This window comes from Dermacentor variabilis, chromosome 1, assembly GCF_050947875.1.
Source record: "Dermacentor variabilis isolate Ectoservices chromosome 1, ASM5094787v1, whole genome shotgun sequence".
Classification (NCBI taxonomy): domain Eukaryota; kingdom Metazoa; phylum Arthropoda; class Arachnida; order Ixodida; family Ixodidae; genus Dermacentor; species Dermacentor variabilis.
The window spans coordinates 230096194-230120562 of NC_134568.1; the positions used below are offsets into that span (position 1 = coordinate 230096194).

The 24369-nt window shown below is 49.1% G+C and overlaps 1 protein-coding gene across 1 annotated transcript; it reads right to left on the bottom strand.

The window, feature by feature from the left end:
* Positions 1 to 346: 346 nt before the first annotated feature.
* Positions 347 to 23032, bottom strand: LOC142558466 (uncharacterized). The gene is made up of 3 exons (XM_075670601.1): positions 22835 to 23032; positions 3855 to 4019; positions 347 to 1266 (listed from the first exon to the last, which is right to left on the bottom strand). Exons 1-3 carry the CDS (start codon positions 22908 to 22910, stop codon positions 1070 to 1072), a joined length of 438 nt encoding a protein of 145 aa, XP_075526716.1. The 5' UTR covers positions 22911 to 23032; the 3' UTR covers positions 347 to 1069.
* Positions 23033 to 24369: the final 1337 nt, after the last annotated feature.

Sequence of the window (24369 nt, forward strand, 5' to 3'; positions counted from 1 at the left end):
CCCGATCCCACGCTGAAGCGGGCTGGTGTCACACTTTAAGGCTCGAGGGTCTCCCACAAGATCTCCTAGTCCCGTTGCTTTTCACTTAAGGCTCAGGATGATCACGGAGACCGTAGTCGCTACTGCACTCACCCAAAAACATAAGAGCATCCACCGGTGTGACAGATGTTGGGTCCGCAGCAGCAGTTAAACGTCATTCGTAACGAGGCCAACCAGCCACCTCTGCACATAGCAGCAGGACTTTATTAATGCGCACTTCTGTAAAGTGTCATTTCCTCTAGACCTGGCCTTGGTGCTGTGTGCCGCTAACAAGCACATGACGAATAGCAAGAAAAAAACGTACGAGTTCCCGTTTTCTATTTTTTTATTAGGACAGATCATCTATGTATGTAGGAGGATCACTAATTACGCTCCGCTACGCGCACGAATCGGATTAAAAATCGCAGAAGTGTTGCAGAACGGCGCACACAAGTCGACATCGAACGTCCTTTCAACAGGCATACTAAGTATAGACGGTGGCACGTGCGCGCATCTCCCGCAGACAGCTTCGTACCCGCCAGCTCTGGCAGCGCGGCACAAGCGAAGCAAGTGACGCGTGTAAAGCAGCGACATCCTATTTTTTTACCTCTTTTATTTCCTTTTTCTCGTGTATAATGATCAGGTGCTAAACAACTCGGAGACGCGTGCGGCTTCGCAGGCCGTGTCGGCTTGGGAAGGACAGCCGTATGTGCCACGAACAGCGCGAACGCGCATGCTTTGGCGAAAGGAACGTGTCGAGAGGTGTGTTTTTATGAATGAAGAACGAACGCACGTAACGGCTGCCTCTGAAGACAAATAGCAAACCGGGGACGCTAGCTGGAACGCTGGTTCTGAGCATACGGGACCGAGGTACAACAGGTGGTCAGCGACGGCGCTGCTACTGGAAACCGAGTCACCAAGGTTGGGCAGAGAAGGAAACTTTCGAAGACTATGGTCCGGCGGCGCTATCGGCATCTGTCCCGAGCACAACAGCCCGGCTGTGGGACTCACGACGGGGGCGGCGCAGCACGGGCGCGCTGGGTCCGCGCCGCTACGCAACCCGCAGCGCCAGTAGCACGCCCACGGCCGCCAGGCCGGCGGCGGCGGCCGGCACGCTGGCGCTGTTGCATTTGTCCTCGAAGCAATGGCACACGTTGACGCGTCCGCCGAAGCCGGCCTTGTAGTAGCACGGCCTGTCCGGCTCGCCCTCCACGGCGCACTGGCGGATCACGCGCTTGACGGCAGGCACTGCGGTGAAAGGGCCCGGGGTGAGACGACGCGGGGGTATTCTCGCACGCCGGTGCGGGAATCATAATGTGTAATGCACATAACAAGTAAGATTATTAACTTCAGTAGGGTCCACAGCGCCACCAGCAGGCTGCTCAAACATACCAGCCAGGTTGCGCGAAAAATGTCGATGCGGGGATGGAGTGCATGAGCCGTTTCGGCATTACAGGTAGCAGTTAAGTCCCACCGCTATTGAAGCAGAGTGGAATCAGGCCACGGTGACAGTTTATCAGGTGAGAAACATCACCGCCGTGCACGCAGAGGCAACGCAGCTCGCAGGCCTGTCCCTTCTGCGCACGGCGCGGCCTTGACACTTTTACCCAAGAAAAAAAAAAAACAGAAAGAAGGAAGGTAAAAAACGCACGATGCGGCAGGGCGCGCAAGGAGACCGCGACCCTCGCTCGACACTTTCGCGCGCGGTCTCGCTAAGCAGCATTGCTCGGAAAGGACAACAAACACCGTGGCGCACGCGCGAGGCGTCTCGACCACGGCAATTTACTCCAGAGGCGACGAAGCGGCGAAGAGAGCGACGGAACGTGCACAATGTCAATATAGGCAGACTGTCGTGTTCCTAGCCGCACCTCTAAAGGTTGTAGGCATTGATACGCCATTCCCCCATTTTATGGGGAAAGCGCTCCTGATCCACGTGATCTACGCCATCGTCCAAGAGTGCTTGACAGCAAGTAATAATTTCGTGAGCACGAACTTATCCTGCATGTTTGCGTTCCTTGTATTAGCAAAAGCTCGTTACTGAAACGCTGTGCAAGTGCTGCAGATACTCCGCGCTTCTCGATGTTACTCGCGAAATGTTTAAGGTTGTCCAAGCTGCCATATGCTGGAATAACGCGGCCACACCACTGTTCAGCAAGCCTCGCGGATGTTTTGTTTGTTTGCTTGCTTTGGCTAGTCGAGAACTCGTACCTTGCTACAAGCAAATATACGACTGATCTTATAGCTGCTATCGTGAGAAGCTGTTAACTGACACATTTATGCGTCGTAAAGTGGACCCGCCTGCTAAGAGTAGCAGCATAGTTGGAAGCTCCGGATAAATCATCACCGCCTGTGGTTCTTCAACGTGCACGGAAATTCCAGTACCAGGCGCTTTGATGTTTTGTCCCTACCGAAAAGCGAGCACCGAGATCCTGTAACTGGTGCCTTTGGGTTCAGCAGCAGAACGCCCACCGCTGCGGGTGCATAGTTTTATTTATTACACTTCATTATTATTTTTTCGAACTTGCGTTAACATTAGCCAACTTCCGTTATGTTCAGTAATTCGGCTTCATAATATTCTATAGTTCATATGTTACATTTTGGGGTTTTACGAGCCAGACTACTATCACATAATGCACGCCGTAAATGGGTGACTCAAGATTAATTGCGACCACCCGGGGTTTATTAACGTGCCCTGAATGCAAGGTCCACGAGTGTTTTTGCATTCCGCCCCCATCCGAATGCGGCCGGGATCCAACCCACGACGTCATGCTCAACATCGCGAAATATTACGTAGGCCCTTTCACTATTTACAAACAGAGGCCCAGGACGGCTTCCGGTTTCGTCCACTCTCGCAAGCTTCCGCTCGCATCGCGGCCGAGATTTTATCGCACTTGGACTTTATACGGAACACCACGGTGGCGACGAGGACGAAATTTTGCCTGGAGCGTCCATATAATTCCTATCGCAATAATAAGTTCTACCACACTTCCACTCATCAGCGTGGAGCGCGTGGCTACCCGAAGGGCAACTGACATATTTTTTGCTGCTTGTTAATCCACTATCACGTATTCACCATACCATACGATTCACGCAGAAAGTCACGTCAGTGCTTCCCTCTTAAGAAAAGTTAACTATAAATTAAACATTCGCCCGGGAATTGACGATCATTCCGTCATTCTAGAAGACCCTTCGCAGAAAGTTACTGATAAAGTATTTAGAAATTACTGAGGCTGGTTTTCTCGCCTAACTCACCTGAACTCATTTAAAAAAAAAAAAGAAAGCGGCGCTGAGAAAACAAGAGCAAAAATAAAATTCCATTTTTTACTTGCACGTCATTGTGTTAAATTGCGTGCCAGGCAATATGGATAGCCTCCCGAATGAACAATTCATTAGGCGTCAAACGTTTTAAACTGTGGCGGGCCAGTAATCCCCGAGTATTTACTGCAAGAATGGCTCTCAACAACCGCCTTTCATCAAATCAAAACCGGGGGACGGATTCACGACGCTTTTTTCTCGTCCTTGGCCAGCTGCCTTTGGCTATGTTTAACACTCTCATACATGATTGACTGAAAATTTCTGTTGAAAATAATTCCAGCCTCAGAGCTACAGAAGTACATGCCCAGAAGCACGTGCAGGCTATACGCGATCCCTTACAACCATGTATCGGTCGCGCGCACCCTTCCTGAGAAAAAAAAGAAAAAAGAAAACCTTCCCTGTCTTGCCATAGGGCACGTGAGTCTGCTTTGAGTGCTCGCGTCACATACGTACTTACAGCTGCACAAAGAACAAGTGTATTGGCTCGGCAGTGCATACGATTAAAAGTTGTTTTAACTTACATCCGTTGACTTCAAAGTCGACGTTCTCATCAATCTTCCTGCAAGCCGTGTACTTGGAGCCCTTGCTTAAATCACTGCACTTTGTTGTATTCATGGTAGACGGCGGGTTCTCGCAGTCGGGATTGGTGGCAGAGCTGCAGACGTAGCACTCGATGGCACTGGTAGCTGGAAGGGAAAAACATTGGGAAGCACTGTTAGCAGGCAGAGAGTCGTTGCCGCCCCTTCTCTAAGGACACCATTATAATAATAATATTTGGGGTTTTACGTGCCAAAACCACTTTCTGATTATGAGGCACGCCGTAGTGGAGGACTCCGGAAATTTTGACCACCTGGGGTTCTTTAACGTGCACCTAAATCTAAGCACACGGGTGTTTTCGCATTTCGCCCCCATCGAAATGCGGCCGCCGTGGCCGGGATAAGGACACCATTCGCAGTCCGGGCGCACGCTGCTGACGCAAGCACCGCGCGACAACCGTGACGTCAGCCGACGCACGCCAGCTATAGCTTCTGACCAGTTTTTTTTATAAACGCTCGGTGAAACGCCTAATCACCACAGATATTGGAATTCGAGCGCTCGCGAAAAGGTCTGACCTTTGACGAATTGCAAAGGCTCAGCGATGCGCCCGTATTGTTGCATTCCGTGAATTCCTTGCACATGCCGGTGAACTAGGTTCCTTTAACATTTCCGAGGCACTAAGGGGACAAAAATGCCCCGAGAAACCTACGCACGCCACTCTAAAGCTTCGATCAGAGACATGGTGCCACGTAAGTGAGGAAAGAAATATATCATCAGACTTATTCAAGACCATGCACTGCAGGGCAAAGTCCTTTCGGACCAAAGAGCTGGAATTAGCCCCGTGTTGCGTCAGCCGAACCCCCCATCCTATGCCTGAGTCTATTCACATCCGATCGTCTGCTGCCCCCCTCGATTGCATGTCCCTTCCCTTGGCACCCATTCCGTTACCACCGGTTATCTGCCCTATAACACGCCTTACATGACCCGCCCACCTACAATCCTTCTTCCATGATTTCAATTAAAATATCAGCTACCTGCACCTGCCCTCTAATTTATACCGCCGTCTTTTTATCTATTAACGTCACGCCTATCATGGTAAAACTGACAAGCTGGACGAGTTGATTCGGGATGGCAGAATACACTATTCTGGCGATACGATTAAATACGCAGACAAAGGACAGAAAGCAGAGAACAAACGCTGTAGACTGTCGTATAGGCGGTTTGTGTACTGTCGTTCGTTCTGTTCTTTCTCACCCTGTCGGCGACTCTCTCTGTGTCTTACGGGCTTTGACGTCCTGAAGCTGCACAGTGGGTCATGACGGCAGCGAGGGCTCCGGATTAATTGCAGTCACCTGCGGCTCGTTATAGCGTGCACCCGAAGCACGGCGTACACGAGCGTTTCTTGCATTCCGCTCCCATCGGAATGCTGCCGTCGCGGCCGGGATCGAATCCGCGATCTGATGCTCAGCAGCGCGACGCCATAGCCACAGCAGGAGCCACCGCGGCTCTTGACCCGCGTCTTGAATCGTTTTGCTGCAGTAATCTGCTCTCTCACGCAATCATTTCTCGCTCCATCTCCCGTTGTGCGCTTTTGGGCTTTATATTTGTTACCTTCCATTTTTCCATCTTTGGCTACTTGGTCTATGTGAACGTGCTGTACCCAATTAACTGCACAACTATACAAATTACGACCTCTTGTTGCCTCGCCGGGCCATTGTGAATTGCTTTGGTCTGCTGCATAAATAAAGTGCTCCCGACTGTCCACGAAGACGATGGGAGCAGGTGTGTGCGATGCGGACGAGAAAAAAAACTTGTAAAGCTCGAAACTTTGCAGCTAGACGGGGTGAGCGTGGACAGGGAGCGTTCGAGGGAAGCTTTTCGCTAGTTGTCCTTAATTTGCTTACGGGATAGTCTACAACCGTCAATATACAGGCGCCTAGCCAGTTTGCCAAATCGTCAAAGGCAGAGACTGCACAATCGGAATCCTTCCGTCATCGTCCTCTGAGGCATGACTGCTTGCTTGTCGGCTTTCTCGCCCGCTAGACCGAACTCCATGCAAAGCTCAGCGTACTTCGATCGGTATGCGCTACGTGTTCGGTGGATCATTATGACTGTGAGAGCCGTTTAGCGAGGCCAGGCCTACTAGACCCGAACTCCCCTACAACAGAGCCAGACTTTGCCCAAGTCCTGCGCTGATCAATAGCTGGAAACAAGAAAGAATTGCGAGATTCTCATCTCCGGGAAAGTTGCACTACATTTGTAGCGCATTATATCTAGGAAGTAATAGTGCGTGGTCTGAACCTCTATTTCTATTTTCTTTTTTTTTCCCTCGATGTAGTGACGTTTACCGAAAAACAGGTTGTCTGCAAAGAAGAAGCTAGCGGGGAACAGCGTGCGGTGCCGATGCAAGTTGTTCACTGGCATAAGACCAGCAAAGTACCAAGTACATTAGCTTCAAGTGATCAACGCGGCAATACCTCTGTTCCTGGTAGATGCGTAAATATAAACTCCGACAGAAGTGCATAAAAGGGATAAAAGAAAATCTGTAATTATCGCTTCTCCTTAACCTTTCCGTATAACATATAGGCAGTGGTACCAGGAAGTCTATCTACAGATTTATCAAACCTCGCGGAGTACTTTAAACATCATACTGAGGTTGTTATTCCCCGAACATCCAGCAAGAATATCTATTAAACAAGTACGTATATATCTAGTGCATAGCCACAAGTGAGGATTGGGAGGAAGTGAGGCAGAAAGAGAGAGAGGAGGTTTAAATATTTTCTTTTTTATTTTAAAGTCAGAACACTTTCCCAAATTGTCAACGCCCATGAGAACGCACTCCTAAGAAGTAGAAGCAGGGTGCACAATCATGCTGTAAGCATCCACTGAAATTAAGAACAGACTGAAACCTCCCGGAATAACGCCCTGGACTTACGGGCCTCCAGCTTCAAGGCCTTATAGTGACACGTTCAGCTGGTAGCAAGCCCTAGTTCCGCAGCGGTTCCACGTGATCAATTCAAACACAAAAGGTGCGCTGCTTTCTCAGATCTACCAGCTAATCACAAGCTCAAGTACCATTTTCGCTCCTTCGCCATGAGTTTTGTGTCGAGCAGCAAACAAACGACCACGAGGAGCGAAATCCCGCCGTGGCCACATGGTCTCTCGAGTTTGCGGTTGATTTAGAAATAGGTTAACAGTTAACTGTGCAACTGTGCTTCTTTGTGCAGCGGAACGGCATCACGTAGATCACTAGGGGCGCCTGGCAAAAATGTATCCCCGTACAGTTCGGCATTGACAATTTCATCTTTCCTCGTACGGCGCACACTCGGACCTGTTTGATGTTGCAACACTGGATACTTGTACCACGCGTTCATCTAAAAGCTCGGAAAAACAAAATATAATAAAGTAACTGAATAATATTGTGGTAATGCCCCAACGTACGGTGTAATAAATAATACTGCAAGCTCTAAGACTGTACTGAAGTGGACCTCGTGCGCAGTTTTCTGCCGATGAAACAAGCACAATGTTCTTGTGCGATATGTGACCTGAACCGACGAGCACATGCGACCGGCAAAAGAAGGGCTGGTGTGCACCGCACGTCACTCGTCCTGTGGTGATTCACGAGTAGACAAGGCGCCGAGCAAGCGGCGTCGCGCAGCACTCATTGCTCGTCAAATCAAAGAAATACCACGACTTATGCACAGAACAGCGTATACCCATCACCGATGGATTTTACATGTGCAGGAACCAGCTTTAGTTCAGGGTTCATATATCTGAATATATGGGAACGGAAAAAATCGTTTTTCTCGGCCACCGCCGGAGCAGTTTTGGTGGGATTTGTTGCATTTAAAAAAAAAAAGTTAATGGCTAGTAGCTAGTAGGAAGTAAACTTTTCCTTTTAGGTCGACAAGCTTTGACAAAAATGATTGAAAATAAAGAAAAAAAAAACAAGCTAAGTGTACAGTTTTCTACGATGGACCTATGTAATCAGTAAAATACCACAATTCTGCAAACTGAACCTGATAATACACTTAAAGGAGACAAAATTTATCTATTGCACGCCGCTCTCAGACGTGCGACTATTTCGTGAGTAATACCTTTGAAAGACTAACAATTTCACGCAAGCTGTAAATTCCACATATCGCTTTTATATGGTTGAGACGCTCAAACAGATGCATCTTACAGAACTGGGAAATCTATTTTTGGCGCGGAGTTACGAACTTGCAGACTTCATGCTTGTATTGACTTGCCGATTTTTCGGCAACTTTTGTAAAAAGAGCAGCGCTTCGGCCCAATCGGTGCGTCATGATTACCCGGGAGAGCGGCAGCACGAGGCAAAAGAACGGCTGCACGTCGAGACAAACCGGGACGACAGCTCAACATTGTTTGCCTCGGCGCTCAGTTAGTTCTGCTTCGCGCTACCGCTCTCCCCCGCTAATAAGTGTAAAAAAAAAAAAAAACACCCGACGTCCTAAATCAAAATTGTGCTTCCTATATACTCGCTCGAATATAACTTTCTCTGTCAAATGCAACTAATTGCATTCGGTCCAGCGGTTGTCCCAGAAAAGCATTTCTGCGTTCTACACGCATTCGAAAAGGCAGCATCGAAGTTGGCCCCGCGCAACAAACGCGAGAACGGGCGGTGGCCAGACCCCGAAGGGCCAAAGGTGCGTACTTCAAAAGCCCATTCCGAGTGCTCGACGTATCTCCAACGAACCGGTTATCGGCGCACCTCGAGATTACAGTTGCGTCGCCCGGCGGCAAACGTACCGCCAGCGGGAAGACGAGCAATATTTTTTTTTTTTGTTTTATGACGCAAACTCCGCCTGACGTCAGTCGCCGCGAGACAAGCTCCGGTAGCGCACCACACCGCTGGAAAATAGGTCGCCGGCGAGAGAGAGAGATCGCATCGGGCTTCACCGGCCCAGTGAGCAGCGCCCTGGCAACGCGACGTGGCCCCCCCTCGGATATGAAAGCATCCGAGTTTACAAAAAGTGCGCTTCGCGCTGTGCCAGGTTATTAAGTGACCGGGCAAATTTTAGCACGCCGCTGGCTGTGCAGTAAGTCCCTTGCGAGTTAGACCGGAATGTCGCGGCCCTCGGCATCCGTCTTACTAGACGTGTATAGACAAATACTGTGGAAGCGTACGCGTCGCTAAAAACAAAGGTTCCCTTTATAAGCTCCTGTAATATATTGGTGTACTACCTATCGTATTTTTTTTTCGTTTTCTCTCTCTTTTTTATTCAATTTTTTCCTTCTTTTTTTTTTCACGTTCGGAAGCGACGGGAAAAGATGGGTGATCTCTCAAAACACAACGCACTCGGTGATGTGCGTTTCGGTAGCGTGCTGCATAGCTACCGAAAGTATTCCCGATGAGAAATGTACACAATCTCAACAAAGAGTTACTAATAACAGTCACGCTTCTTTCGGCATACGCAACTGACAAAAGCTAATTTCGCACAGTCTAAAACTGTGTCGGTGAGTTTTGTCAAAGCTAAGCTATATTTAAAAGAAAAGCGGCGCAACGTTTCGTACAGTCAGGGACAGCGATTACTAAGTGCGTTCGATGTTTTCGCCTATGTCTGCCCGAAAGGGGACGCGAAATGTGTACCGCGAAAACGAACGTATAGGTACAGTTAACCACAAAAGCTTACGAACCACGGGATCTCGTAAAACGTTCAATATCCGAGCAGCCTGTAACAAGAGTCAGTAAAACCGACCATCACAGTGTTGTTCGCATATACTGGCAGAGGCTGTAAATGGCTGCGTTGTGACGCTGCGCAGATATTCAGCTTTTTCTCAGATCTGGTGTTCCGTAAGGTCTTGTGGTTGACTGTACGAGTTCATCCAGAACTATTGCAAATCACGTTATCGAAGTAGCTGAGGTGCATTTAGATTTGGATTATACGGTGCGTTGCTCATGCGATTGCCCATGAGCAACTCCGATCCCGGCTACTCTGTTGCTATACATGGCGTTTTTTTTTTAACTGCACTAAATTTTTAAAAATTGCCCGTGGCAAATAGCACCATTCTAACCCTTTATCTAGATTACTGAATAATTAACATAATAACATAACTTCTTAATTACGTTACGGCGCATATTTCAATCTACGAATTGTAGCTAGTGAGTATGCAAGGCATATCGACTTGGAACGAATTCTCAAAGCTATACCAGTTTCGAGATATTAATTTTAAACGTGTCCTACGAAATGCATTGGGGCTCCCGTTACGTTTGTGCTTCCATGCATGAAACAGCATTTTCTTTCAAATGTAAGTAGGACAATGCATTGACGGCGCATATCGCGAAACTGGTGCCCTCCTCAGAATTCGTTCCAAGTCGATATGCCTCGCATATATACTCACAGCTACATTTCGTAGATTGAAATATGTGCCGTAAAGTAATTAATTAGTTGATTGGAGTAATTAACCTAATTAATCAATTAAGTATTTTGACCTGTCGTAGACGGCCGCATAATCGAGTAATTTAGATCAAGGGTTAAAATTCTACTGTCTGCCACAGGCAATTTTTCTTTAAATTGTGGTGCATCTTTAAAAAAAAAAAAAAGAAAGGAAAACTACCCTAGTTAACGGATCGGAACAGCAAGACTCTACAAATTAGAAAGACGAACAAAAAAGCAAAATGAGAAGAATAAAGTGACGTGTACGGATAAGAATGCGTTCTTTAAAAATCCGAGCCGTTCGGCGGAGTCCGGGGATAATGCTTGTCAATGACAGACGTTTGCAATACACCCGCGAAAGCTCGGGTCCCATAATTGCTGCCGTGCTCTCCCGAGGAATACCCAGACGCTGCCTACTAAAGCGGCAACCTTTTCGGACCTGTCACGTCGTATGGAAAATAACACGGAAGTGAGGTAACAAAGATCGACCAAGCTAGAAGGCTGTAATATTTTCTTGCACTGTTCACGCAAGTTTGAATATGACTCTTCGGGAGTTCGACATTTTAGAGGTCGATCGCTTGACAACGAAAACACGCCTTTTCTTTCTTATTTGTGTGTGTGTGCGGGGGGGGGGGGGGGGGGGGAGTTGGGAGTGTTTCGCTTTGTAGCTATTGTAGTGCACCCAGCTGAACTGTTTTTTTTTTTCCTGTCACCCATTTCCTGCGTATGAGACAGGGCGCATGTATAAACGCATTCCTAATGAAATCCATCAGTTGAAAGTCGGCGCTTATTTGTCCGTCGTACGGTGCCTTGCTCTCGTCCCGCGTCAGCTTAGCGCTGCCCCTGCAACCATGAACGACCACCAACTTCTCCCCGTTCACCATTCTGGTCAGTGTAAGGAAGAATCCGCTCGCCGGCGAGTGTTCCGTCACCAAAAATCGGTCCCGCGCGTCGCCTGAAGCGGGCGTATTCTTTCCGAGGCAAACTTCCAGAGACTGCTCAGAAAAACGCGGAGCACGCCGGCGAATTCCGGTAGTTCTCGAGTGTTTTTCCAGAAGGTTTTGGCGCACTCGATTCGGTTCTCCCGAAGACGAGAGACGCGTCTTGCGCGTTTGCCGGCGGTGTGCTCACCGCCGGATCGCCATTATCCGCACTCAAGTGGCCGCTATCTCGAGTGGCTGCTGTCGTCTTGGCGATAGGGAGCGGCGACAAGAAGGGACGAGGACCGCGCGCCGCGCTTCACGACAGCAATCTGTGCGCGCAAGAAAACTCTCGTGCACCGCCGGAGAACAAAGATGCAGTCGACCGCGGCGTACACTACAGCCTCGGCCGTGTTCGTCGGGAAACGAACGCGGCGCCATGCTTCATAAGGCCGCTATTCTTGACCACATTTTGCGGGCCAGGCATTTAGAAGCTGCTGAAAATCGACTTGAATTCCTGCGCCCCCCCCCCCCCCGAAAACACAAAACAAAACGAACGCCCCGTATAACACCCGTCTACGAGAGACGCAGTAGCTAGGGGTTCCGGATTAACTTTGACAACTTGGGATTGTTTAACACGCACCCAAGGCATGGCACAATGCGTAGCTTTTTTTTTGCATCCCTTTCCCATCAAAATGCTGCCGCTAGGGAGGGGAATCGAATCCGCGGCCTCGGCAGCAGATAGGCGCGGGTTACTACCTCTCTGTATCCGTGCGTGTCAACAGTTTGAGACGACGGGCGGTGAAGAGAGGACGTGAGCCCATCGCGGCTCTTGAAGTTTGCGCCCACATTGGCGTCAGCACCCAGTCCCCGTGTCTGTTTACCGTTCCTTATCGTTTTTTGATGTGCGCTGTTAAGCTGTATCGCAGCCCTTGGATGCGTAGGCCTGTCAGTGTTTGCTCATCACGAAAGTAATTCTACAAAAGCGGCACAAACAGCACTTGGCAGCCTGACGGCGAAGTCTATATAACTGAGAATGGAACGTGATGCGCAGGGCGCAGCACGTACCGCTTTCACGACCATCAAAATTACTGCGCGTAAAAACGAAGGAATATTACCTTGTTCACGCATATTTGCGAGATAATCAGCGGGCATAAGCATGGGCGATGCAACACTCATACACGCGATTTCTTGGGTGTCATACAGCCTCATTCTCGCTCTACCGCTCCACAGGAATCGCGAATTGTCATAATTCTATTATCATTACCCGCAGCTAATTGCTCGGCAGGTAAAAGGTAAACCGACCATTCTTATATTATTCACTAGTTCATTCCCATTCCAATTACTGTCTCTTAATATGGGGTACGACTTCAGGAACGAACCTTGAAAGGTTAAAAATTATACAAAAGAGAGCTGTTCGCTCCATAGAAAATCTGGAACCCACTGAACACACTGCGCCATATTTTATCAAGCTTAAATTGCTTACTGTTAACCAACTTTTTAATCTGAAGCTCGCCTTGTATATTCGCAAGGAAATTGGAAATGAATTGAATAGTTATATGGCTCAGTGCTACCCTACTAATGTTCCCTATGATCTCCGACACGAGCGATTTAGAATACCGTTATTCAGAACCATTTACGGTAATCAAACATTGCTCTACCTTATACCTAACTTTCTCCGCAACAATAGTTATATCCACGAACTTATTGAAAAATGTACTTCTATCCACAGTTTAAAGAAAAATGTTACAGTGTACTTACTGTCTGGTGCTCTGTCCTAAATAAGTTCTTGAGTTCAAAAAAAAAAAACCTTTTTATTGTTTTATAACCTCTGTGTTCTGCTGCGTTTTCTAACAGTTATACATTGCTAGGAATTGTTATGTTACATTTTGTATAACGCTTGCACAAACTTTGTACTTTTTAATATGTTGCCATTTATGTACGCGTTTGTGCTTGTTATGGGTTATTGCTGTTGCATTATTGTGATTCCGTTACTCAATTTAAGATGCCTAATCGCGATGTTACTTCTGTTCACGAAATTTTTTTTGTGGCGCTTTAATGTACAAGCCATTGTTTTTCTTTTTTTATTCTCACTGCTTCTGAGCAAATGTATGGGTGGAGGGACCTTAGTCAGGCAGAGCTCATCTGCCTTCTAGTCCTTTCAACCCAAGCAATGTATGTCTGAATAAACAAACTGAAACTGAAACTGAAACTGAAACAGCCATTAACCAGCTAGGAGACTAGCAGCCTGTCCAATTTCAGTTAACTAGAAAAGCGTTGCCCACTATAGCGATAAACACTGCAGATGACTGAGCTATCTCACTATAGCAACCCGGCTACCCAGAGGTCGCTGCACTCGCAAAGTTAAAACGCAAACATAATTAAATGGCGTTTCTGTTTAAACTCAGGCATGAAGAAGAAAACTACCCAGAAGAGATAAGGAAGAGCGAAGAGCCGACAAGCTAAGTCCATACTAGTTTGTTTTTGCACGTGTTTATTTAACAAACTGCTCGGGCTGTTAAAGTCATTTCATACGAGACATTCACCATAAGTCACCGCACGATGCCAAGGAATGAACGTGACCTTAATTCATCGCGTTCACATCATAAGCTTCCATTCCCTGCTAATTCAAAAGACAGAGTGGGTCGTATTTTTCTGGCTTTAGATCTGTATAATGGCGTACAACGGAGTCTACCTTTTGCAACGGACCACTTGACTAAACGCTCTGTTTTCTCCCGCATAGCCCCACTCCCCCTCTTTACTAAAGCTTTTTCTTCAAAAAATAAAAAAATAAAAACGAAACACGGTTCACAACGAAACCCAGAAGCTTGTACTTATAGCTCTGCTCACAAATGAAGTCGTGGAACAATGAAATAAAGTATGGCGAAAGAACCGCTTCGCAGTTAACGCCAGCAGCAAGCGGAAGAGCAAGAATTTATCCGCAAAGAGCAGAACGAATTCGGGACCGTCTTGATCTGTCCGAACCGTTCTGCGCTGGTGCAAGCAGGTATAGGATGAGGAAGGATGCACTACAAGCAGAGGAACTCGCACGTGCCCGCGAAATGACGACTCCTCTGTGATGAGCCAGGGCAACTGCGGCACAAAATATTTCGCCCGAAGTGCGAAACAGGTACAGCAGCTAGAGCGATACTATGCGCGCCACAAGAGCCTCGCTTCGCGCTTAGCCCTCGGTGCTCGCCTCTGCTGCAGCGCGCACCATCGCATCAGCGGCCGCCGCGAGCGCTGCTCCTCTGAGCACTTTGGCGGCGATGACCTGATGGCGGAGCGATGCAAGTCGGGTCCGTTTCATGAAACTTCCCCGGTCTCCTTCTCCGGTGTTTTATTTTAAATTAATTAATTACGACGTCTCAATTAGAACGGTATACATTTCCATTCTAATATAACAATGAAAAGCTGCCTTAGTACCCGTTAATTTCATATTCCTGAAAGGGCGAGCGCTCAACCACTCTTTATCGATGTATAGAAATGCATTTCAAGTTTGACTATTTCAGAAATACTGTGCCGCAAAAGGTTCTTCAATGCACTCAGCAGAGGTGAAGTTATTGGCAACCAAGCATACCGTTCGCGGTTCTTCCGCTCCTTCTTCAATGATTTGCACGGTGAATGCTACGGCGGAGTGGGGTGTGCCCACAACACGTATCCTACAGAACGTCATCGTGGCGGGCAATGCAAATTCGATATTGGATGTCCACGCAGACGCCACCATTTCCGATATCAGCGCCTACGACGCGCCAAACGCGCTTGTCCTCGGTGAGCTGCAGCAGGGCACTCGGCCAGTGGACTTGTCACGGCACCCCACGACGGCCGCGGTACCTACGCTACGCATTCGACCGCAGCTACATGCAACCACAGCACTGGCTTTGTGCACGACAGAGCTAAAATGAGCGCTCACGCTCACATGCTCCCGTGTGGCTGTGCTACGTGGTGCGGACCGGCTTTGGGTCCTGCACCAGCTTGACCGACGGATAGTAGCCACTTCCAACTTGCGCATTTCGAAGCTTATTACGAAGCGAAGTCTGCGAAGGCGTCTAACCGGGAGCGGCCAGGAGCGCGCGCGCGCTGGCAAGCGTGCGTGTGCTCTGACCGTGGAGAAAGAAGTACTTGAGTCTGACCTTAAGATTCGCGTGGTTCGAGGCTAGTTGAGTGTTCAAAACTAGTCGAAATTAGCGAGACCCGGCGGCTACGACATCGATAAGCAGGGTGGCCAACGTTTAATTACTGCGCGGGCGGCCGCGGCTGAGCGTGATCAGACGACAGTCGACTTCTTCCGGAAGTACGTAATTATTATCGAAATTCTAAAGCAGATTTTCGCTTGTTTATTAAACTGCACCAATAAATATGCACAGTAACAATAGGAAGAAGCGCACTGAGCCAAACACCCGTCTTGAATGATGTCAGCTGTTAGCTAATAGCAATCGCGTATGGGAATCTGTTATATTATGAAATAAAGCATCCAAAAAAGAGTGAGGAGCAGGCTTCTGTTGAAAAGACAGCACTTAAGAGAAAGGTGACTTCGCGCTCCGTTTGCCAGATCCACGCGCCGCGCACGACTGCAAAATTTGGCTGAGATGTTCACAGCAGCGTATGCTATCCACATGACTGCGTTTTTTCACCAAGCCCGGACGGAGTGGTTCAGGACCCCTTTAAGTTCTTGCATTGAAGTTGAAAATAATCAGATGCTTTTCACATTGTTGCGATAATAGCAATGTCCCCGCGCTACTCACGGTTCTTTTTATTGTCATTTGTATTAATCGTATGAGCCCATCTCGCAACTCTTCAATGAATTGTCGGGTTCGCGTGTATAAAAAAAATTTTGTAACGTTTCGCTTGTTTACGTGAAACTAAATTCATTGTAATTATCTCTGCCATAACAACCACGACACCATCGCGTCAATGGCGGCGTCACACGCCGCGACCGAGCTGTGGGTGTGCCGCAAACATTCTTTCGCCGCTAATATAGAACGATGGCAGGCATACGACAGGAGATCACTACGGCCACAGCTGCTCACAACCGACGTTGACAGCAACGCCATGCATTGCGGTTAGAAAGTGCTCAAAATAGCTACCGCGGTATAAATGACAGCACGCCACTCGCCGCTTGGTCTATCAAAGTCCTAAATCCGCGTCTCCTGACAGTGGCATGCTGTCAACGCTGAGCATTATATACCACAGAGCCTACTATAGACTCGATAACGTGCATGGGGCAGGCACAAAATAAGATGTGCCGTACAAGCAAACTTTTCCGCCACTGGATGGCTCAATTTCATCGCTTTCACAACGGAAAGGGAGAGCGCTCGGAACCGGTGGCATTAACAGTGTTTATTATTTTTTAACGATAAAAGGCGCATGGAAACCGGGCGGTGAGCAGTGAGTGCGTGCTTACTCTTTGTGCTACGTTTGAAGCATGCTTGTCAAAAAAGAAAGAAAGAAAGAGAAAGAAAAGTAAAGAAGTCTCCGCCGATATGTTTCCGACACTTCCTTCTAGCTTTTCGATGCACACTGCAGTCGCCACAACAGTATACACTGTAAAATAACTCACACCCTTAGGGTATCCGTTTAATATAAATCACATCCTAAGGGTGTGAGTTATAGACAGATTTACACCCTTTTTAACTTTTAAGGGTGTAAATTACTTTACAGTGTGGCGCTCGGGCATCCAAGAGGCACAAATTGCAGTACGCACGGTCTATCAAGCAACGCGTTTCCACTGCGAGGTGTAAAGTATGCGCAACGCGCGGCTGCTTGGGGTTTGTTCTGAGGGGCGAATCCAGCTGATCGTAATTCCCTCGTCGCGACTCCCCGTCCAGAACTTCTGTCTACGAGGAGAAGGGCATAAATAGGCAGCAGCGGCTTGCCCAAGGGCGACTCTCCCAGCGGGCCAGACTACCACCCGTGTGCCGTCGCGCCTCCATTCATGCCCCTTCCTGCGGCGCCGTTCGTCACAGTGGCATGGCGTGACGAACAGCGTTCGCAGCCCCTGACGCGCAGACGCCAGAGCAGTTTCGCCGCCCCAGTCAACACGCAGCGTTGCTGGGAACACGAATAAACTACTACAACCACGCCACGTGCCCACACAAGCGCTAACGGTGAGAACGAACATGCGTGAAACACGGGAATGTTCCCCTCCCCCCCCCCCCCCCCCCCCCGCTAACCTCTGTGCCTTATGCTTCCCTCTGAAGTATTTTCCGCATTAGTGAATCGGAAAAAAATAACGAGGCAGAGTTTAACGTCCCGAGATTACACACGGGCTTTCAGGATGACCGCAGTGGAGGGCTACGGATCACTTTCGACCACCCGGAGTTGCTTAACGCGCACCCAAAGCCCAGTAAACGTGCGTTTTTGTATTCCGCATCCTGCGGAATGCGGCCGCCACGAAAAGGAATAGAATCCGCGACCTCGTGCTTGACGGCAGAACGACATAGCCACTGGGCCACTACAGCGGCTTAGCAAAAAGAAATGAAAAGAAAGAAACAAAGAGAATGGTCTGAGGGGAGAGTGTAGAAAACGAGTAAATTCTTAACCCGTTCCCCCCTCTTCTATTATTATTATTATTATTATTATTATTATTATTATTATTATTATTATTATTATTATTATTATTATTCGGGGGTTTTGCTACGAGGCATATATGTAGTAAAAATTAACGAAAGGGACATCACATAAATGCGAGAAGCCGTGTGTGATGCAGGTACCGCGGCAATGAGTTGGCGCACTTGTGCGTTATCCAACGGGTATAGTCCTCCGGAACATCAGGCTTTCGTTTGACCTCCCGAAGCATCTTGTGTCTATAATATCCTTGTTCCAGGGCGCAGTCACAAAGGTTGCTGAACGTCCGCCGTACACACAGGCGCTGGGCAGCTGGGAAAAAACGTTGTAGGGCTGTCACTTGCAGATCCCCAGGCGTAGACGTGACGGCAGGTGTTATAGGGCCAGCTCAGCCCGAAGCCTCCAAAGAAAAACTTGCATTTAACCAGGAAGATGCTGTGGGGAAGGAAGCAGACACAGGGGGGTACAAGTACACGTGTTCCGTCGGAGAATGGACTTCTGGTCATGGAGGAGAGCTCGGGATTCAGAAGGAAGCGGGGCTGGTGTCAAATAAGTATGCTTAGTGTGTCATTTCGTTTGACGCAGTGGGAGCTCGTTCAACAACGTAAGCAGTTCCACCTCCTTTTTTTTTTTCTCTCGTACTTAAAGTCAAGATGACGTCTTGGAAGGTAGTTCCTTGCCATAAGAGCCAATTAAAACAAAAAAAGGGCAGAGAGAAAATTATCACGCCCGCAATTTGTAACCTCTCAAGAGGCAGCCTCAAGGTACACGGCACAGCTTAGCCATATGCAGCACATCACTGCCTAAAGGGGTAAGCTCCACCGACGACGTCTAACCAGCCGTGAAGGGTAGCGGCCGTCAAGGGAGCTTTATGATATAACGATGAAAGAGTGCGTCGACCTTTGACGCTTTCGCAGGAATCGAGCGACGGCGAGAAGGGCGCCGGCAGGATGTCCGATTTCTAAAACAGGGAAGCCTCCGCATACGTATCCAAGAATTTTGCGGGCTCTCGTTATGTGGACGTTAGCGAAAGAATCTGCAAAGGACTCTGGTATCATAAGAGCTGGATCACATGTGCTGATCTCGGGGCCACCCGAGTCAACACAATTGCATTAAGTTGCAAAGGTTGAGAACGCTTCTTGAGGGGATACGTAGAGCATGGTGAAAAGACAGGCACCGCATTATTTTTTTTGTGTGTGTGTGTGCCTTTCTACTGTGCGTGTCTTATCCAGAAGCTCTGTTTTGACTTCGTATCGTGTCCCAGCAAGCCCTGCTCAGCAAACCGGTGCAGAATGTTTCCACCAGACACCGACAACCCTCGTGAATGGCATACTGTGTATGCCGAACAGATACAAAAAGCCCGAACGACGGCAGTCTTCCGCTTGCAGTCACGTTTAGCTAAAAAACGATCGTTCGCGCCCAAGTCGTTGACCTCAGCCATCGATTTCTCAGTTCGCCTGTACGGATATAGTTTCTCGTTCTTTATGTTACTTTTTTGCCTTACTGTACACAATAGCCCAGTGCGCTGCATCGGCAACCGCCAACTACCGCGGAAGTACAGGTGAAGGCACGGTAACCGCTACACCGGCCGGCCAGCGCCGTGAACGTGACGACGCTGACGGCAGCGCTAACGAACTACGTCTACACTGAATGAAGAAAGCATAGAGTGGTCGCGCGAGGCCTTGGTACAGTCGCGCCACCCACTTCCCTTCTCATTTTCGGATTGGTGCCGCGTGCGCTCGACTCGCAGCCATTGCCACAGCCGGCACGTCCTTGCGAAACGCGCTAAACCAGCGTCACAGATCGCTGGTCCCCGAGCCGAACGAGGCGTGCGCGAAAAAGAGCGCCGTTGCCGGCGCGTGCGGGTGCGAAGCGCGACCGCGCAGGGGCGCTCCCGTGTAGCAGCTACTACCCCCTTGCTGTCGGCCTCGTCTTTCGCCGCTGTACTGCGGCTCCCGCAAGAAGCGGGCCCGACAATGGCAAGTCGGTGCGCAGCACAGTGTCACGACCTTCGAAACACCCTCCTGCTTCCCCACTCTTGGGGGATACGCCTCGTTAGTATTCAAGCGTTCATATCGACCTCAATTTCGAGCGAGGGCCTGCAGGCAAATCTTTCAATATTTGAAATCTGCGTTATTGTGGCCACACTTCTTCTTTCTCATAAAGTAAAACAAAGGCGCGAGTAATATGGGTCGGAACACGATGTCATTTTTCCTTCTTCGCTCACAGATTGAGTTTTTTTTTTTTTTTTAGCTCTTCCCTTACAGCCTGTTTCGTGGCAGAAAGCGTGCAGGCTGAGAAGCGGGTCGTTGTGTCGTTTATGGCGATGCTCCCGTAAAGTTTAGAGACGCAAGAGCTACATCGCGCAGGCAACACCGTTCTTCACAGGCGCATCTTGCGCGTTGAAACCTTTTCGTCGCCGAGTCCGCATCACATCATGCGACATTGCCATCAACTTTTCATTGCACTGCAAGAACAAATCACGCGGTATCTCCCGTGCAAAGTTCTCCACAAAATGTCGCCGCGAGAGTCGCGAAATGGTCGCATGCCGCACTGGTAACCACCCAGTATAAAGATGGGCTCTCCTGCTGGATTCTAGAAGAGGTCGGTAACCTGTCCCTTTACAGCTATAGTGTCCTGTCCGTTTGAATAAGAACAACTCGCGCATCGAAACCAGGCGAATATGAACAGGCAAACTTGGTGGCGCAGCATAAGCAAGTGTATCAGGTTCCGAGGCGGTCGCGTCGAACTGTGCGAGACTCTGCCACACGCACAGGTCAGACGGCAAGAGAATACGGACCAGATGAAAGGGCATTTTGAAGTACCGAAAAGCAGCCCACTGTTAAGTGAGCCATTATTCCGAGAGGTCGTGCCTCAACGCCACTTTTTCCAGACGCATCCTGTGAGTTAGGCCTCCAATACACTGAAGGACGTCACGCATCCTGCTTCCCTCATCCCTATAGAACAGCAGGCGCATATGCACTGCGTGTCTTTCATGGGGAAATGTTTACGAATATGTCCGGACGCGCGGAGTGCACAGTTATCTAGATGGCTTAATATGCGCAATATGTCCTATCAGTGTGTGTTTGTTAACGTACACTCACTTGCGGGACACCGGTAACGTACGGCGGAGACCTTAATCGGCTTTTGACGTTGGTATGGTTACTGCCGTCTGCGTGCATATCAGCCCGTGCTTGTTATGCGTGTGTGCATCCGCCCGTTACATCATCTGCTTTCGCGTCTCGTGCAGTCATGCGTTCCGAAAGTTATTCTCTTTGTTGTACCTAGCAGGCGCCGACAACTGCGCTGCTTGCAGCTACTGAGGGTACTCTCGAGGTGCTGTAGTAGAAACAAATAAGAAAAAAAGGTAAGGTTTTCCTACTGACTGTTTGTGCATAGGCAGTGGATGCGGTAGCGCGCATCTACTACGCTTGAAATATTCGTCTGTTGTCGGTCCCGACGTGGGAGCGGCCCGCGACGTGCTAATACGCGTTCTGCAGGACTGTAAAATAAAAGTTACTCAATCAATCAATCAATCAGGGGTTACGGGTACGGCTAACCAGGGAAAGCTGACCAGGGAACCCAAGCAGGGAAGAAGCGGTCACGTGTAAAATAAATAACGGACTGTAAAAGAAAATCCATGCAACGAGTGAGTCCTTGCATCCATGTAATCACTTGAAAGGGTGATAGAAACCTTCTTGATGTGCCGTTCTAATCAGCATCACTCTCCATCCTATGCGTGTAGCCCCATTTACCGGAACATCATTGATTCGTGGCCAAATAATTCATTCTGTGGTATCACTTTGGTTGCTGTAACGGAGAAAAATGGTGTTTGATCTTTCTAGCACCTGGTTCAAGTTCAGTCAATAAAGAGGGCTGCAGGATCCCTGCACTGGTTACTGCATAATAAAATGTAAATGGAGGTCAGATAATATTGCGTGGAACTGATGCGCTCTTCAAGCAAATTGAAGAAATTGCTGTACCTAACACTAACACATCCACTGGCGCTAATATTCTGAGCAGAAAGATGAGTCGTTTTCTCACGGTGATCACCAATTAATAAATTAGAAATGCACCGTGAAAACTAAAATGAGAAGCTGTTAATCATGCTTTCGTCCAAGATGAACACAATCCAAGCAGAAGCAGCACATTATTTCCGGGTAATTGTCATTTACCAGAACGGAGGAGGAGGAAATGAGCTGATGGACATTAGTTTCAGAATAATGGGTGCGCAACGTTCTTCTCTGTCAAATTGCCAGACAGATAGAAGGGAAATTCGTTATTTGCTGTTTTAACGTGAATGTACTCAGCTACGCATGTTCACAAAGCGACTGTGCAACGGAGTCCTAGAAGGCGTCAGAAGGAACCTTAACGTTCGGGCGGTCGCTTAGGATGATATCAAACCTGGCTGCTGGGACAAAAGGATCATCCATGTATATAAGCAAGCATCCCGTGCAATGGTTTTTAATAGGCAGCAAGGTAAAACATTAGCGTTTCACGTAGCTACCTATTGCATTGCACTTCGTTCCACGAGTGGTTAGTGTTACGCACTGAAATCGCGGCGCCGCCACTACATTACGTTCAATAGTGAAACCAGTGGCGAGAGTTCGCCGCGCTCACTGCGAAGAAAGCGCCGTACTCTTGCGCCTCCACGAAGCAACGAAGGGGGAAAACACAGTCGCCCGTTGATCGAGCCAGCGATTATAGGCGAGATGCCGGATGCGGAACCCCTGGGCCCACGGAGCTGTTTGCACCCGCTTGCGCCTGTCAAAGATCAGGAGAGGAGCGCGCGCGTTTCTCCGCTAAGGCCACGAGGTTTCTCAATGCGGTTTCGCCGGGCTGATCGGTGCAAATGGCCTTCGCTCAATAGCCGCGAGCAGGAACTCGTATAGCACGAGCCTGCTTGTCGCCGGGGCTGGCCACATCGCGCGCGCGAGCGACCCGGTGCACAGATTACGGCGGCGGCTCGAACCCGGCGCTGGAAAGATGAAGCCGGGGAGCGGCAGCGAACGGGATGGCGCGCAGAAGAGCGGCGCGTGCGAGGCCGACCTCTGTTCGACCTTTAGGGACGCCACTCACTCGAAGGCAGCGTGGCCAGCGTCAGGAAGAAGGCGGCGGCGGCGGCCAGGGCCGCGGGCTGCAGCTGTGGGGCCATTCCGAGGGCGGCAGGGTTCCTCCGAAGCTCGACTTCTCACGACGACTGGCTCACGGTGTTCGCTGCCGACCGACTCTTGCCTCCGCCGATCCGTGCTCGCAGGCGGCTGCTCGTCACGTGGGGCCGCCTCCGTAACGCCGCCGCCGCTGCCCTGGCGGTCGCCGCTGGCGCAACCTCCTCTCGGCGTCGCGGTAGCAGCGTTGGACCCCCCTTCCTCTCCCTCGCGGAAAATGGAGCAGCGCTGGGCCGCGCGGCGGGCCTTTCGACCGCCCGCTTCGCCTCCCTTCCGCTGCCGACAAACGCGCCTCGTCCGGGCATGCGCCGCGGCCACTGTTTGGTGGCCGTGTCCGTTCCCTTTCCTCCCCTCACGCATCTCGTGTTCCTTTATATATCATTAACTTGAGGAGAAACAGATACGGGATTCCCTGGCTAAACATAAGTGCTTTGGCGTAGCTGAGTGGGAGGCTGATGACGTGATTGCGAATTAGATGGTGTCAGTGATGAGCATATCGACCAGTGATGCTTCCTAAATTATATCGCTTGGATATCAATTAATGCCTTCGCGAAACGCCTGTAGTCACCTCTCCGCAAAGAATTGGTAGCTCCGGCAGTGACGTCAAGACACATGACAGAGTACCCCACGACGGTGACTATTGAGCAGCTGATTGAAACAGAAATTATTCAGTACACAGGACGAGGCAAAAGGAACGACGAACATATAAGCGAGCTAATGATATAAAGTTTCAACATAAGCTCTTGATGTACTTAGGGAAAGCCCTAACATCACCTCAATAAAGCCGATTCTCGGCATTTTGAAATTATAGTTTGTGCTACAGTCTGCGGCAAGCGCAGTCGCCACTTCTGTACGTAAACCATGCATGAAACTGCTATGAAGTTGCAATATTGCCTAACGTCATCGCAGTTTAGGCTGGAGCTAAATGTGGGCACAGTCGGGTCTGCAATGACCGCAATTATGCTCGGGCTTCTCGATTCTTCTTAGCTAGTGAATTTCGTAATATGAAGATAGGTAATCTCAGATGGCAGTATTCTGCTCCAGTGAGCATATGGCTCAGTTCGATACAAATAAGCTAATATTTGGCGATTTCAATCTGTCAGGTATAATCCTGGGATCGTATTAATTCGGGTGCCGGTTCGGTTTTCGATGAAAATGTGCTTTTTGATATGATGTCCAACCACAGCTTTTTACAACTTGTTCGTGAACCTACCAGGAAACGATTTTGGTTCAGTCCTTGACTTCGTCTTGAACGATCATCTTCTGATTAGTCTGTATCTGTGGAATCTCGCCTGTCTGACCACGAACCTGTTTCCTTGAATGAATGAATTTAGGGGTTTTACGTGCCAAAACCTCGATTTGATTATGAGGCACGCCGTAGTGGAGGACTCCGGAGTAGTTATGCCCACCAGGGGAGCTTTGAAGTGTCCCCCAATGCGCAGGACA

Bases quoted from the DNA above. Each gene is read 5' to 3' on its own strand.
- LOC142558466 (XM_075670601.1), bottom strand. From the start codon at position 22,910: ATGGCCCCACAGCTGCAGCCCGCGGCCCTGGCCGCCGCCGCCGCCTTC. The intron at 4,020-22,834 runs GTGAGTGGCGTC...TTTCCCTTCCAG, and splicing joins GCTGGCCACGCTGCCTTCGA to CTACCAGTGCCATCGAGTGC. The intron at 1,267-3,854 runs GTAAGTTAAAAC...CTTTCACCGCAG, and splicing joins CGACTTTGAAGTCAACGGAT to TGCCTGCCGTCAAGCGCGTG.